The 14868-nt window shown below is 40.8% G+C and overlaps 1 protein-coding gene across 2 annotated transcripts in view; it reads right to left on the bottom strand.

Moving 5' to 3' along the window:
- The window catches only part of ZNF280C (zinc finger protein 280C), a 53197-nt gene extending 38711 nt beyond the window's left edge, over positions 1-14486 (bottom strand). For both annotated transcript variants that reach the window (XM_084790127.1, XM_084790128.1), the window contains exons 1-6: positions 14242-14486; positions 12608-12671; positions 10475-10521; positions 3293-3442; positions 587-652; positions 106-239 (exon numbers count right to left, since the gene is read on the bottom strand). In XM_084790127.1, coding sequence (XP_084646253.1) covers positions 106-239; positions 587-652; positions 3293-3442; positions 10475-10505 — 381 coding nt within the window. In that variant the 5' untranslated portion in view covers positions 10506-10521; positions 12608-12671; positions 14242-14486. The remainder of the gene's footprint in view (positions 1-105; positions 240-586; positions 653-3292; positions 3443-10474; positions 10522-12607; positions 12672-14241) is intronic.
- Positions 14487-14868: the final 382 nt, after the last annotated feature.

The raw sequence follows: 14868 nt of genomic DNA, 5'->3' as shown, positions 1-14868 counted from the left end.
GTCCGAGTAACGGTAGTTAGCAATGACCGTTCTCATCTCTAGCTGGATATATAGTGTCCAATGTGTTCTTGAACAAACTGCTAAGTTAAAAAAACCCAAACTTACCGATTTAGACAAGGCCTGAACATCAGAACTCTCTGAAGATTTTGGTTCCATACGAAAGCTTGGCAAAGCAGTTGCTGGATTAGATGATGGATTTCTGTAGTGTTGATTTGTAGTCTTTGATATATTAGAAATAGCTATATTTTAAAAAACACATTAAAATGAACAAATTGGCATACAATTGTGCCAAATAGTTGAACATAAAATTAAAACAGTATGAGCTAGAGAGATGGCGCAGCCATTAAGTACATGTGCTGCTCTTGTAGAGGACCCAGGTTCAGTTCCTAGCACTTATATGGAGTGGTTAACAACTACTTATTAATTCCAGTTGCAGGGGACCCAATGCCTTCTTCTGCCCTTCATGGGCACCTGTACACATATGGTAGATACACACACAAACCTCATAAAGGCACATATATATATACACACACACAAATAAAACAAATCTTCACTACTAATACAGTACAGTACAGTAATATGGTACCTGAATTGAGTGAGTCATTCTTTAGTCCCTTTGAAGACGAGCCAGGGATACATCTGTTCAAAATATCTACAAGAATATTTTAAAACTCATTAGTGAAATGGAATGTATTAAGAGATTAGAAAAAAGTCTAAAAATAGACATATACCACACCAATAATAGTATATTTATTTCCTTTAATGGTGACAAGATTTTATGACTCAAGTTCTTGTTAGTTAAAAAAAAATCAAACCCATAACCAATTCTCATGCCAGATTTCACACCCCTAGATTTCTGGAAGTTTCATTATGGACCAGCTGATTGGATTGCTCTTCTTAAGATTCTCAGTATCATTACTTGAGTTTTGAAAGGAAAATTATCAGAGAACAGATCAAACCTAATTATTAGTATTTGACTAGTTTCAAGGAGTTAAATATACCACTCTAGAAGTCAATTTGCGCCCAACAGGATACTCTAGATCAATTTCAGAATGTTATCTCTTGTCCTTGTGTGAACATAATTTCCTGATTACTGAGAAGCCATATTTAAATTAAGAAAGTCAAAATTTGATTAAAATGTCTCATCCCAAGAAGGTAGTATCTTAGTTATGGTCTCTATTGCTGTTGATAAAACACCATGACCAGGGGCAGGAGAGATGGCTCAGTGGTTTAGATCACTGCCTGCTCTTCCAGAAGTCCTGAGTTCAATTCCTGGCAACCACATGGTGGCTTACAACCATCTATACTAGGATCTGATGCCCTCCTCTGGCATGTAGGTGTACATGCCGCTAGAACATTCATATACATAAAATAAATAAATCTTAAAAAAAAAACCAACACCATAACCAGATGCAGCTTAGAGAGGAAAAAGTTTATTTTATCTTACAACTTGTACTACACCATTGAGGGAAATCAAGGCAGAAACTCAAGTAGGGCAGGAACCTGGAGGCAAGGATTGACAGAGACCTTGGAGCAATGCTGCTTTCTGGCTTGCTCATGGTTTACTTAGCCTGCTTTCTAATATCATCCAGGTTCACCCACCCAGGGGTGTGACCACACTCTATGGGAAAGGCCCATCCATCTCAATCATCAATCAAGAAAACACACCACAGGCTGGCCTATAGGCCAATCTGGTAATGAGCACTTTCTCAATTGAGGTTCCCCCTCCAAAAATGGCTCTAGCCTGTGTCAAGTTGTCATGAAAACTAGCCAGCATAGGTAAAAAGAACAAAAATATTCCATAAAACTACAAAAATTGTTTTAATCTCCTTATAGAAAGAATTAGTAGCCAGGCATGGTGGCGCACGCCTGTAATCCCAGCACTCGGGAGGCAGAGGCAGGTGGATCGCTGTGAGTTCGAGGCCAGCCTGGTCTACAAAGTGAGTCCAGGACAGCCAAGGCTGTCTCAAAAAACCAAAAAGGAAAGAAAGAATTAGTAGAGAGTACTATAAATGTAGAGTTGTTATATGATCACGGAAATGGAATATCTTATAATAGTGGTTCTCAACCTGTTGGTCACAACTCTTTGAGAATCATGTATCAGATATCCTGCATATCAGATGTTTACATTACAACTCATAAGAGTATCAAAATGACAGAAGTAGCAACAAAGTAATTTATGGTTGGTGGTCACTACAACATGAGGAATTGGATTAAACGGTCACAGCACTAGGAATGTTGAGAACCACTGGTCTACAAAAACATGACATAAATCTAGAAAATAAAAACCTTTTTTTCCTCACATTATTTAAATATCATGATTTTTTTTCTGCTACTTTATGTTGTTGCTGTTGCTGTTGAGACAGGGTTTTATTGTTTAATATCCCTGGCTGTCCTGGAACTCTCTCTGTAGACCAGGCTGGCTTCAAAGTCACAGTGACCTACCTGCCTCTGCCTCCTGAGTGCTGGGATTACGGGCATGTACCACCATACCCAGCCCCGCTACTTAACATTTGAGACAGGGTCTCAAGTATATAGCCCAGACTGTCCTTGAACTTTCAGTATTTCTGGAATTATAACTATGGACTATCAATGCAGTCTTTGATCTTATTTTCAGTTTAAATATTTAACCGTAACATTGTTCCTACTTTGTGGTGGTTGCAGTTCACTAAACACACTTTTATTTTTGAAGGAAAGCACTTTGGTTGTATTTTCTTTATCAAAGTTATTTCTTATATTTTGGGGATTATAATTACATCATTCCCCCCTTCCTTTTTCTTCTTCTAACCCCTTCCATATACTTCTTTCCTTGCTTTCTTTCAAATTCATGGCCTTTTTTTCATCAACTGTCACACATGTACGTATCTGTGTTTGTGCGTGTGTACAGGCATGTTCAGATCTGTGTGGGTATATATGTACATCGGAGTCTCAAGGCTGGTGCTGGGGCACCTCTCTACTTTATTCACTGAGGCAGTGAACTGAACCCAGAACTTGTCAATAAGACTAGAGTCTAGCCCATCACTTCCCTCCAAGGCCTCCCCTTCTAAGAATGGAAATTGCAGAAAGGCTACCATTCCCACCTGGTGTTCACATGGCTTCTGAGGATCCAAATTCCAGGACCTGTGCCTGCAGCTTCCACAGCAAAGTGCTTCAACTGCTAAAACATTCCCTTAGCCCTACCTTGCTTTTCATCTAAGCTCTACACAACAATACATCAGGTACTAAAACTAAAATAGTCACAGGTTTTTCTTAAAGGAAAAAAAAAAACAACTTCAATGAAATAAATGCTCACTTGAAATGGCAGGTTTGGAACTTGATATCTCTCCAACAAAGATCAACTCATCATCTTCATCTTTATTTTGATTTTCTTCTGTTTTCTGCTGCCAGGGTTCCAACTCTTCTTCTTCACATTCCATGAAAAGTTCTGCCATTTTTGAATTATCTAATATTCAAAAGGAGAGAAACAACCTTTATTTTCTTTTTTTAAAAGATTTATTTATTAATATGTATATAGTGCTCTGCCTGCATGTACACCTGCAGGCCAGAAGAGGGCATCAGATCACATTACAGATGGTTGTGAGCCACCATGTGGTTGCTGGGAAATGAACTTAGGACCGCTGGAGGAGCAGTCAGTGTCCTTAACCTCTGAGCCATCTCTCCAGCCCCAACCTTTATTTTCAAAAGGAAAAATTTTGTAATAGTAAGTATGCTAATTAAAGATAAACTTTAAGAATCCTAAAGGAAACTACTGAGTAACTATATAACTATGAATTAAACACTACCTACCACTCATTCAGGAGGTTGAAGTAGCAGGATGGAATTTTTGACGCCCTGTCTCAAAACAAAACTAATAAAAATTGGCTAGATAGCAAGAAGATCAGAGACTGTAATTTACAGTAGCCAAATACTCCTTTTCAGATTTTTGCTTTATATGTACAGATTTTTATTTGCATGTATGTCTGTGTACCACATGCATGCAATGCCTGCAGAGGCCAGAATAGGGTGTGGGATCACCTTCAACTGGAGTTACAGACAGTTGTTGGCAGCCATGTGGGTTGTGGGAACTAAACCCAGGTTCTCTGAATGAACAACCAGTGCTCTTAAGTGTTGAGCCATCTTTTTAGCCCCAGGTGGCCAAAAAATTAAGATCAAATCTAATCATATTAAGTTTATGCTATATGACTAGGATATGATGATACTTATAAAAAGGATAGTGTATATCAAGTATATAATCATTACTTGAAACAAAAACTCACCACTTGTATTTTAAAAAGGAAATAAAGCAGGAAGAAGAGGCAATTGGAAGGAGGAAAAAGCTGCACCAGAGATATTAAGGTACAGAACGAAGGAAAACGAGATACCAGGATGGAAATAGGGAAAATGAGACACCTATCCCATTCAAGGGTACACTAGACATTTCTCATCAAGAAATTAAAAAGAGAATGTGCTGCAAATACTACAAGTTCTGAATAATTACACAGCTCATAACACTTTAGTGCTTGACTCCTTTTGTTTTTGTGATAGAGATTTTCCTATGTGATTTGGGCTGAGCTGATCTGGAACTCATGCAGGCTCAGGCTGGCTCAAAACTCACAATTGTCCTGCCTCAGCCTAAGTTCCAGGATGGCAAGTGTGTGCTATCATGCCAGCTTAGTGCCACAGTCCTAAATTATGGATATAAGCTAGGTACGGTGGTCCACACCTTGAGTCCTAGCACTCAGGAGGCAAGTGGATGGATCTCTTTGAGTTCAAGGTACACCTGGTCTACATAGTGAGTTCCAGGCTAGCAAAGGACCTGTCCCAAAACAACAGCAACTTGCTGGAGAGACAGCTCAGTAGTTAAAAGCACTTGCTGCTCTAGCAAGAAGACCTGGGCTCATAGCCATCATTAACATTGAGGCTTACAACTACTAGTAACTCCAATTTCAGGAGATTTGACCACCTTTTTTTATCTATGAGGGCACAAGGCAAGAATATGGTGCCCAAATATACATGCAGGCAAAACACTCATAAAGTAAAATAATATTTTAAAGATCTAAGAATAAAAAAAAAAGCCAATAGCAAACATGGATACGGGGGCTGGAGAGAAGATTCAGAGGCTAAGAGCACTGGCTGCTCTTCCAGAGGTCCTGAGTTCAATTCCCATCAAGCTCATGACCTGGTGCCCTCTTCTGGCAGGCAGGCACATATGCAGACACAACACTGTACATAAATAAATCCTTTTAAAAATGCATAGGGTAACTAATGAGCAGCAAAACTTGAAGAGAGGCTCTAAAGCAAAAGACCAAAGCAATAAAACAGACTAAGACCTTAAACAAAACAGATAATAAAAAGGTCAAGAGAAATTAAAGACAATATAATGCGACCCTCCCCACCCCACCGAAACAGAGTCTCCCTGCGTAGCCCTGGCTGTCCTGAACTTACTTTGTAGACCAGGCTGGCTTCAAACTTACTAATGAGGATCTTTTAGAGAGATTCGACAAAATGTAATGAACAGGCACTGGAAAGTTGGTCCAGTGGGTGAAGGTCCCTGTTGCCCAGCCTGATGACCCGAGATTCCATCCCTTGATCCTACATAAAAGGTGAAAAGACTCACAAAAAGTGTCTTTCAACCTCCACATGTGTGATGTGGCATGTGCGCACACACTCAGTATAAACACTGATAACAATAAAAGATAATGTAAAAGTAGAAACAAGAACAGTCGAACAATGAATAAAAATGAGTCAGGTAGGTCGGGTGTGGTGGCACATGTCTTTAATCCCAGCATTCAGGAGACAGAGGCCGGTAGATCACTGTGAGTTCAAGACCAGCCTGGTCTACAAAGTGAGTGGAGGACAGTCATGGCTACATAGAGAAACTCTGTCTCTAGAAAAGAAAAACAAAAGAAACAAAAAAATGAAATCAGGTGACAGTAACGAAAATGTATCATAAAAGCAAAAGTTGAATACACGTGGAACTGAAACACATACACACAAAAGCACACACATAATACATTTTTTAAAAATCACTTCTTTTTCCTCCTTCTCCTCCCCCTCTGCCCCCCCCATCCCCCCCCCCCCCCCCCCGAGACAGGGTCTCTCTGTACAGCTTTGGCTGTCCTGGACTCACTTTGTAGACCAGGCTGGCCTCAAACTCACAGAGATCCACCTGCCTCTGCCTCCCTGAGTGCTGGGATTACAGGCCTGCAGCACCAATGCCTGGCTAAAAATCAGTTTTCTTGAGACAAGGTCTTTCTATATAGTTCTAGCTTACTTGGTATTTGCTTTGCATTTGCATTTGTAGCAAAAAGAGGAGCGGAGGGGGAGGTATGGAGGATGCTTGCAGAGAGGGCTACAGTGTTGAAATTTAAAAATTTTCATTTTCTATAAGAATAAGTTAGCTAATGGCAATTGATGATTTAAGAGAAAGTTATAATTATATGGGTATTTCTTTTCATTTTAGTTTATATTTTATGTGTATGAATATATTGTCTGCATGCATGTGCCATATCCATGCCTGGTGCTCACAGAGGTTAGAAGAAGGCATTGGATTGACTAGCAGTGGAATTACAGATGGTTAAAAGCCTCCATGCTGGTTCTATAAACTGAACCAAGGTCCTCTGCAAGACACAAGTGCTCTTAACTGAACCATCTGTCCAGCACCATTATATGGGCATTTTAAAAAGAGAATAGGGAAATAATTATTAGAAAACCATCTAAGTAATTGCAGGCAAACACCTTGGGGGCAAAGGGAGTACATAATTATGTGCTTATGTACATGCACACACCTATGACTACCCCTCCTTCTTTCAAAAAGTGGTAGATATTGCCAGGTATGGTGGAGTATGCCTTTGATACAGAGACAGGTTGATCTCTGTGAGTTCCAGGCCAATCTGTTCCAAGACAGCCAGGACTCCATAGTGAAAACTTGTCAAAAAGAAAAAACAAAAACCTAACAGCAACAAAAATAAAACAAACCAAACACAATGTATATAAAATAAATGAAATTGTTTTAAAAAAACAAAACAAGCAACAACAACAAAAAAAAAAACAAGAAAGAAACAAAGGAAGGAAGAAATGGTAGTTATGAGGGCTGGAGAGATGGCTCAGTGATTAAAAGCATTTGGCATTCATCCAGAAGACCAAAGATTGGCTGCTCACACCAGCTGATGTTTATAAACAGAGAATGTGACACCCTATTCTGGCCTCTACAGGTAATGTACAGACATGCATATATAAACAAATAAAAATACATTTGAAAAAAAACCCTTACAGCCTTTCTAGATTGCTTGACTTTAAATAATTGCATATTGTTTCAGTTAAATAAACTGGAAGCCTAAACTAAAATAATAGCAATGCAGGTGTACATGTGATGGAGTAAGATTTGGCTTGAGATGGGGGTTAACTAAGTAAAATAATCTTGGGGTTTAGCCTTAGACAATGATATTTTTACACTTAAAACAGTTAGCTGGATGTGGTGGCACACGCCTTTAATCTCAGCACTTGGGAGGCAGTGGTAGGCAGACCACTGTGAGTTCAAGGCCAGCCTGGTCTACAAAGCCAGTCCAGGACAGCCAAGGCTAAACAGAGAAACTTTGTCTCAAAACAAAAAACAAAAAACAGTTACACGGGTTGGAGAGATGGCTCAGAGTTTAAGAGCACTGGTTGCCCTTCCAAAGGTCCTGAGTTCAATTCCCAGGAACCACATGGTGGCTCACAACCACCTGTAATGAGATCTGGTGCCCTCTCCTGTTGTACAAGTGTATATGCAGGCAGAGCACTGCGTACATAATGAATAAAGAAAAAAAAAAAGCAAACAAACAAAAAAACAGTTATGCACCACCAAAATGGCTCAGCAGGGCTAGTGCTTGCTTTATAAGCCTCATGCTATGAGTTTATTGCCCAGAACCAACCTGACAGGTGGAAGAACACAAATTCCTCTGACTTCCACATGTGCACAATGGCAGTCACCACTACCCCACCATCATACGCTCATGTTCTCGTGTTCTCTCTCTCCCTCTTTCTCTCTCTCTCTCTCTCTCTCTCTCTCTCTCTCTCTCCACACACACTGATGATGCAGTCATTTTTAAGGGAATCATATTAAATAAAATAATACCATATCCACTTTTGACCCAAAATTAGCACACTAGAATAGCGTTAAGTGGCAATACATGAAAACAGTAAGTTGGGAATAGCATGCAAAAAAACCCCAAAACAAAACAACAACAACAACAACAACAAAAAAACAAAAACAAAAAACCCTAACAAATTGGTGCCATTTTCCAAAAATTTTTAATTTAATTTCTCCTCTTAAACATGTATGACAAAATTTTTCACATGGGCTCAGAGGTTAAGAGTACCATCTGCTCTATCAAAAGTCCCAAGTTCAATTCCCAGCCACCATACGGTGGCTCACAACAACCTGTAACAAGATCTGGTGCCTTCTTGTGGTGGGCAGGCACACATGTGGGCAGAATACTGTATAAACAAGAAAATAAATCTTTTTTAAAAATTAAAAAAATTTTTTCACAGTGCATGTTAGGTATCTACTGAGTAACACTTTTTGTTTTGTTTTGTTTTTTGAGACAGAATCTCTCTGTGTTGGCCTTGGCTGTCCTGGATTCGCTTTGTAGACCAGGCTAGCCTTGAATTCACAGTGATCCTCCTGCCTCTGCCTCCCCAAGTGCTGGGATTAAAGGTGTGTGCCACCACGCCCGGCCTGAGTAACACTTTGAACTAGAAAATTATTTCTTTGTTTTTGATCAACAAGTCGCAGTTTAAATAGTGCCCGGGGGCTGTGTGAGGCCTGTAGACATTGTTTTAAAGCAGTGCATCATCTACTCACAGTGGCCTCTCGTTCCCTGATAAGCCAGGAACCTTCTGAGCTTGGAGCTAACAAAAATAATTTCTTATCATAACAGTTTCTAGTTGTCTTGTGCCTTCTCATCTTTCCAAATGTAACCAAGATTATGAACTGACTCCCTCCATTTTTAATCAATGCTCCAAAGTGTTATGCAGGATTTTTCTAAGTTAAACAAAGCATAATACAGTTTCACATTTTTATATTCAACATGTTTCCTTCTACCTCCTATTGCATTCAATCTTTTATCAGAAATTCAAGACTTAACACGACAGATCAGACTTTTCAGTATTTTTTTTCCAAGACAGGGTTTCTCTGTGTAACAGCCCTGGGTGTCCTGACTCACTCTGTAGACCAGGCGCACCTCGAGTGCTGGGATTACAGGCCTGCACCTCCATGCCTGGCCACTTTTCACTATTTTTAATGCATCTAACTTGTACATGCTAAACATCAGAGGGATGCTGAGGGAAGAACACATTATTCATCTTTGCTTACTAGATATAAACCAGGCAGTAATCTACAGGCTAAGAAACCTGACAAACAAAGGAATACTAAATTTAAAGAACCAGAGACTCATGAATGCTGAGAATTTCAAAAAGTCTTACTTTTTCACACTTATTCATACCACAGATTGATATACCTTACAAACATATAGGTTTCCTTAATTTATTTTCCATCTCTGTGTGTGTGTGTGTGTTGTTGTTGTTCAGATGGATGGATGGGGTTTTAGAGGACAGAGGGCAATGTCTCACTGAACCTGAAGCTCACCAATTTGGGTTGGTTATCTTAGCCTTAGCCATTCCTTCAGTGCTCGCCAACTCTTTTTTAAGATTTAAGATTGCACAGCCCTTTAATCCCAGCACTCAGAAAGCAGAGGCAGGCAGATCTCTGAGTTTGAGGCCAGCCTGGTTTACATATAGAGTTCTAGAATGGCCAGGGCTACACAGAGAAATCTTGTCTTGAAAAACAAAAACAAAACAAAAAACAAAGTTGTTTTTTTTTTTTTCGAGACAGGGCTTCTTCTCTGTGTAGCGGTGGCTGTCCTGGACTCACTTTGTAAACCAGGCTGGCCTCAAAACTCACAGAGATTCACCTGCCTCTGCCTCTCGAGTGCTGGGATTAAAGGCGTGCACCACCACACCCGACTTAAAGATTTATTTATTTTTGTCAGTTCTTGTCTCTTAGTTTTGAAAAACTATTTTTTGAGATTATAATTACATTATTTCCCTCTTCCATTTCCTTCCTCCAAACCATCCTATATATCTTTCCTTGCTCTCTTTCAAATTTGTGGCCTCTTTTTCATTAATTATTGTTATATATGCATATATGTATATATGTGTATGTATTATATTCCTAAATATAGAAGTACAACCTGCTTAGCCTTTATAATATATGTGTAATGTATATGTATGTTTTCAGGACTAATCACTTGTCATTGGATAATCAAATTGTACCATATGACCAAACTCTACCACTACTTGACATCCTTTTCCCAGGACCCAAGTAGTAGAAGGAAAGAACCTCCCCTCAAACTGTCCTCTGACCACCATATGTGTGCGTGCACACACAGATAGATAGATAGATAACTTTTAAAAAGCCATATATGCTAGTATCAATTGCAGAAACAATACTTACTTTTTTCTTGAAAACAGTTATCTTTATCCATCAAATTGAAGTATCAACTAAAAATAAACACATGATGCCAATCAATTTCATGAGTTCCAAATAATAATAAAAAAAAATACTGAAACATGAAACTTGATTTTGAAATCTTTGAGTCTAATTTCAACCTTGAGCAAAATTACAACTCCTTACCAGGTAACAAGTTAGGACTTATTTTTCTACCTTATAAAATAAATGTATCAGTCTGATAAGACATCTCACCAATAAAGGCATGCCAAGTCTGAAAATCTCAGTTTGAGATAGAACTAATTTCTCCAAGTTGTCCTCTGATCTCTTCAAGTACACTGTGGCAGACACACACGTTAATTTTTTAAAAAAGATATCAGACTGGGGAGATAGCGCAATCAGCCAAGCTCTTCCCTTCAAGCATGGGACCCCAGTCTGATTGCCAATCAGCTAAGTTCTTCCCTTCAAGCATGGGACCCCAGTCTGATTGCCAGAACCCAATATTATGATACTTGGCATAAAAGCACACACTTGTCATTTCAGAACTGAGGTGGCAGAGATGGGGGATCTCTAGGGCTTGTAACCAAGCAGTCTGTCCTAGTTGGTGACTTTCAGGCCAATCAGGAAACCCTGTCTCAAGGAGGTAGACGGAATTCCTGAGGAAGACACCTAAGGTTGTCTTGTGGTATCCACATACAAACACTCACAGGTACACAATGCATAATAAAAATTAAAATAAAAAATTGTAGCACTGGGTGCTGGAGAGATGGCTTAGTTGTTAAGAGGACTAGCTGCTCTTCCAGAGGTCCTGAGTCCAATTCCCAGCCACCATCACGGTAGCTCACGACCATGTATAATGTGATCTGATGCCCTCTTCTGGCATGGAAGCATACATGCAGTTAGATCACTCATATACATAAATGAATAAATCTAAAAAGCAAACAAACAAAACCTGGGCATGGATGCTCACAGCTATAACCCTACCCCCAAATAGGACTATTAAATTATATACACCATCTAATCCTTTTTCTGTTCAAAAACATTACCTGTTAAGCATGGTATGTGCAATATACAGTTATAACTCACTTTTTTACTATTGGTTTTTTACAGAATGAATGCAAATTTAGCAAACAAAATAATGAATGTTTTAAGCATTTACTACTTAAAAAAATAGGATGAATTATAGAATTAGAAATAAAAATTAAAAGGCATGCTATCTAGAAATAGGTGATTATCCAGCCCTATTTTAGTAAATTATATTTTCAGCATAAGTGACATCTTTATGAAATGCTGAGATTTGGAACTCCTCTTATAACAATTTTTTCAAAACTATTCTTCACCTTTTCAATATACTTGGATGTAGTATTAGTCAAATGCTAAAATGTACAAAAGACAAAATCTTAAAAATGTAGAGCGAGGAATTGATTAGTAGTTAAAAATTTTAGGCGCGCCTCCTTGCTCATCTTTCTGTGGCACTTCAAGACTCCCATTAAAAAGTTGGACATTGGGCCGGGCGTGGTGGCGCATGCCTTTAATCTCAGCACTCGGGAGGCAGAGGCGGGCGGGAAAAAAAATCCCCAAAACAAAACCTTAGGTGAAAGTCAGAAGACATTGGTTCAAGACCTGGTTCTAAGGGAGCCGGCATGGTGGCTCTTACCTATAATACCTATTTTAGAGGCTGAGCCACAGGATCAGAGTTCATTGATAGCCTCAGTTATCTAATTCAAGGCCCGCCTGGGCCATATGAGACACGGCTTTTCGAGACAGGGTTTCTCTGTGTAGCCTTGGCTGTCCTAGACTCGCTTTGTAGAGCAGGCTATCCTGGAGCCTGGACCTCACAGCGATCCGCCTGCCTCTGCCTCCCACGCACCCCCCAGTGCTAGGATAACAGGCACTCTCAAAAAATAAAACAAACTAAAATACAAAAGACAGTGGGGGGTCAGAGAAACTGACTCAACAGACCAGGGGGTCTGCGGCCAAAACAAAGGATTAGACATTCACCCTTGGAACCTACACTGAGAATTGACTACTACCAAGTTAATCTGACCTTCAAATTGTGGCATACGCTCACCTACAAACCTACACACACAAACGTAATCCTTTAAAAAACGAAGAAAAAACACAACTGGTTCTACTTACTGGCCACATAACCTCTCGAGGTGATTTCTTCACCTTCAAAACAGTTTTCTAATACTTCACAACCCTGTAAAGGAGTGACGTAAATAAAACATTCAAATGTTATCATAATTGCAATTACACAGATATTAAAGCAAAGGCACATAGATCTAACTGAATTTTATAAGCAAATTAGCGCCTTTATAGATTCAGTATTTTAACTTAAGGCTTGAAGGAAGTCCGAATAGCTCAGCAAGTAAGGCATCTGACCTTTAAATTTAAAGGTGCAAGGTTCAAATCTATTCTTTGCAGGAGGCCCATGGCGCAAGCCTGTAATTTTAGCATTCTGGGAGGCAGAGGCAGGTGGATCTCAGTGAATTCAAGGCTCGCCTAAGGGAATCCAAAACAGCCCAAGGCTACACAGAGAATTCACCAGAAAAAACAATACCCCTAAAAGGCTTGAATATTCACTGTTACTCCCAAACATAACACCTCAACAAATTTTCCTATTAGACTTTTGTAGTTTAAAACTGGTTTTAGGTATAAAAATTTTTAGTTTTCTGGGGTTTGTAGGTTTGGTTTTTTTCGGGAAAGGGTTTCTCTGTGTAGCCTTGGCTGTTCGGGACTTGCTTTGCAGACCAGGCTGGACTCGAACTTACATAAATTCGCCTGCCTCTGCCTCCCGAGTGCTGGGATTAAAGGCGCGCCACCACCCCTCGGCTCATCAAACATAGTTTTAGAGAAGCTAAAAGACGCTATAACTCATAATCCAACCCCCAAACATCAGCACCAAAAATTTAAGCTCACACTTAAAAAAAAATTAGAGAATCTTCCCAGACAAAGAGAGGTCCTTGGATAAAGGTCTCCCACATTTGGAAGAAACGGATTCATTTCACACTGAGACTTCTTCCTGAAAAGAATTCAAACTTGAAGCGCATTGAGAGGGACTCCCATGTCTACAAGCAGGTTTTCCGCCTCCAAATGAGATGCTTTCCCATGGCTAAAAAAGGATCCCTGCACATCTTACTGAAGGAAAATCGTGCGTCTAAGTCCATGTTTCTCTCCTCAGCGCTTTTATCCTCTGGAGTCCGCACAATAACCGAAGAGAGCAAGATTTCTGAGATACAGGAGGGGTGTCCCTTTGGGAAGAATTAAGGGTACCAACACGGAAAAACTGCTGGCCGACCTGGGGAAGGGGTTGGGCAGAACCGAAGGGGCCGCCTGAGCCGAGCTTGGATGGAGTTCGGCTAGCTCCATCAGCCTTCCCCAAGACTGAAAGAGACCCGCCGCCGCCGCCAAGAGGGTCTTATCGCTATCCAATGTACAAAAAAACAGATGGAGCTGTCTCCCAAAAGGTACCGAGGACGGACAGCCTCCTAGGATTCCGGAGCCCGGACTACATCGAGAGCTGCCCACGAGGCTGCCACCGACCGACAGACAGTCCAGGCCACGGAGGTGGGTGGCCGCTGGCGGTCAACAAGATGAGCCCGAGCTCCGTGTTTCCTAGGCGACCTTTTTGAAAACCCTCCCGTCGCCAGGGCCGAAACAAGATGGTGGGCCACGCGCCTTCTTGCCTGGTCCGTACTCTCCTTAGACACGGAAGCCCAGGTTAGGGCCGCTTCCCTCGCCTCGCAGGCAGGGAGGTGCGGGAGACTCACCCAGAACGCTGCTGGACGTCCGGAGCTCCGAGGAGCAGGAGGAGGAGGAAGAGAAGGGGGGCAAGTGGGGAGATAAGAGGAGGAGGTGGAGGCTAAGGAGGAGCGGAAAGGGAGGAGCACGAAAATCCTGGGAGGCCACTCAGAGACGAGGGGGCGGCCTCGACCACTGATACAGCCTCCTCCCACCACCCAACCCCCCGCGCAGATTTCCAGCTCCAATTGAGCTACTCCGAGAGCGCCCAGAATAGAACAATGCGCACTGCCTGATGGGTAAACCACGATTCCAAACGTGTACATCCGGGTACATCTCTGGTGGGCCACCAGGCCACTGATGGGTGCTAACATGTGCACCACCACAAGCAACCTTGAAGGCCCTGGCGTTTGACTGTGACATAGCCGGCATTGGGAAAGCAGAAAAGCGCATCAGGGACACAGATACTATTATCAGCCATCCTGCTCAGCAATCTTAGTTGGAAGCCCCAAATTAGAGCTACATGCAAATAGAAATTCTGAGATCTCCCTGTGAATAAACATTAAAGCTTTATTCTTTAAAAACACGGCACCTGATATACCTTTCAAGTTTTAACAGAAAAGAGGAATTAAATCAACTTAAGTCATTGGCTAATG

The sequence above is a fragment of the Acomys minous genome (assembly GCF_964271855.1).
Source record: "Acomys minous genome assembly, chromosome: 7".
NCBI lineage: Eukaryota > Metazoa > Chordata > Mammalia > Rodentia > Muridae > Acomys > Acomys minous.
The sequence above is the reverse complement of the archived record's forward strand: the minus strand, read 5'-3'. Positions and strand labels throughout refer to the sequence as shown.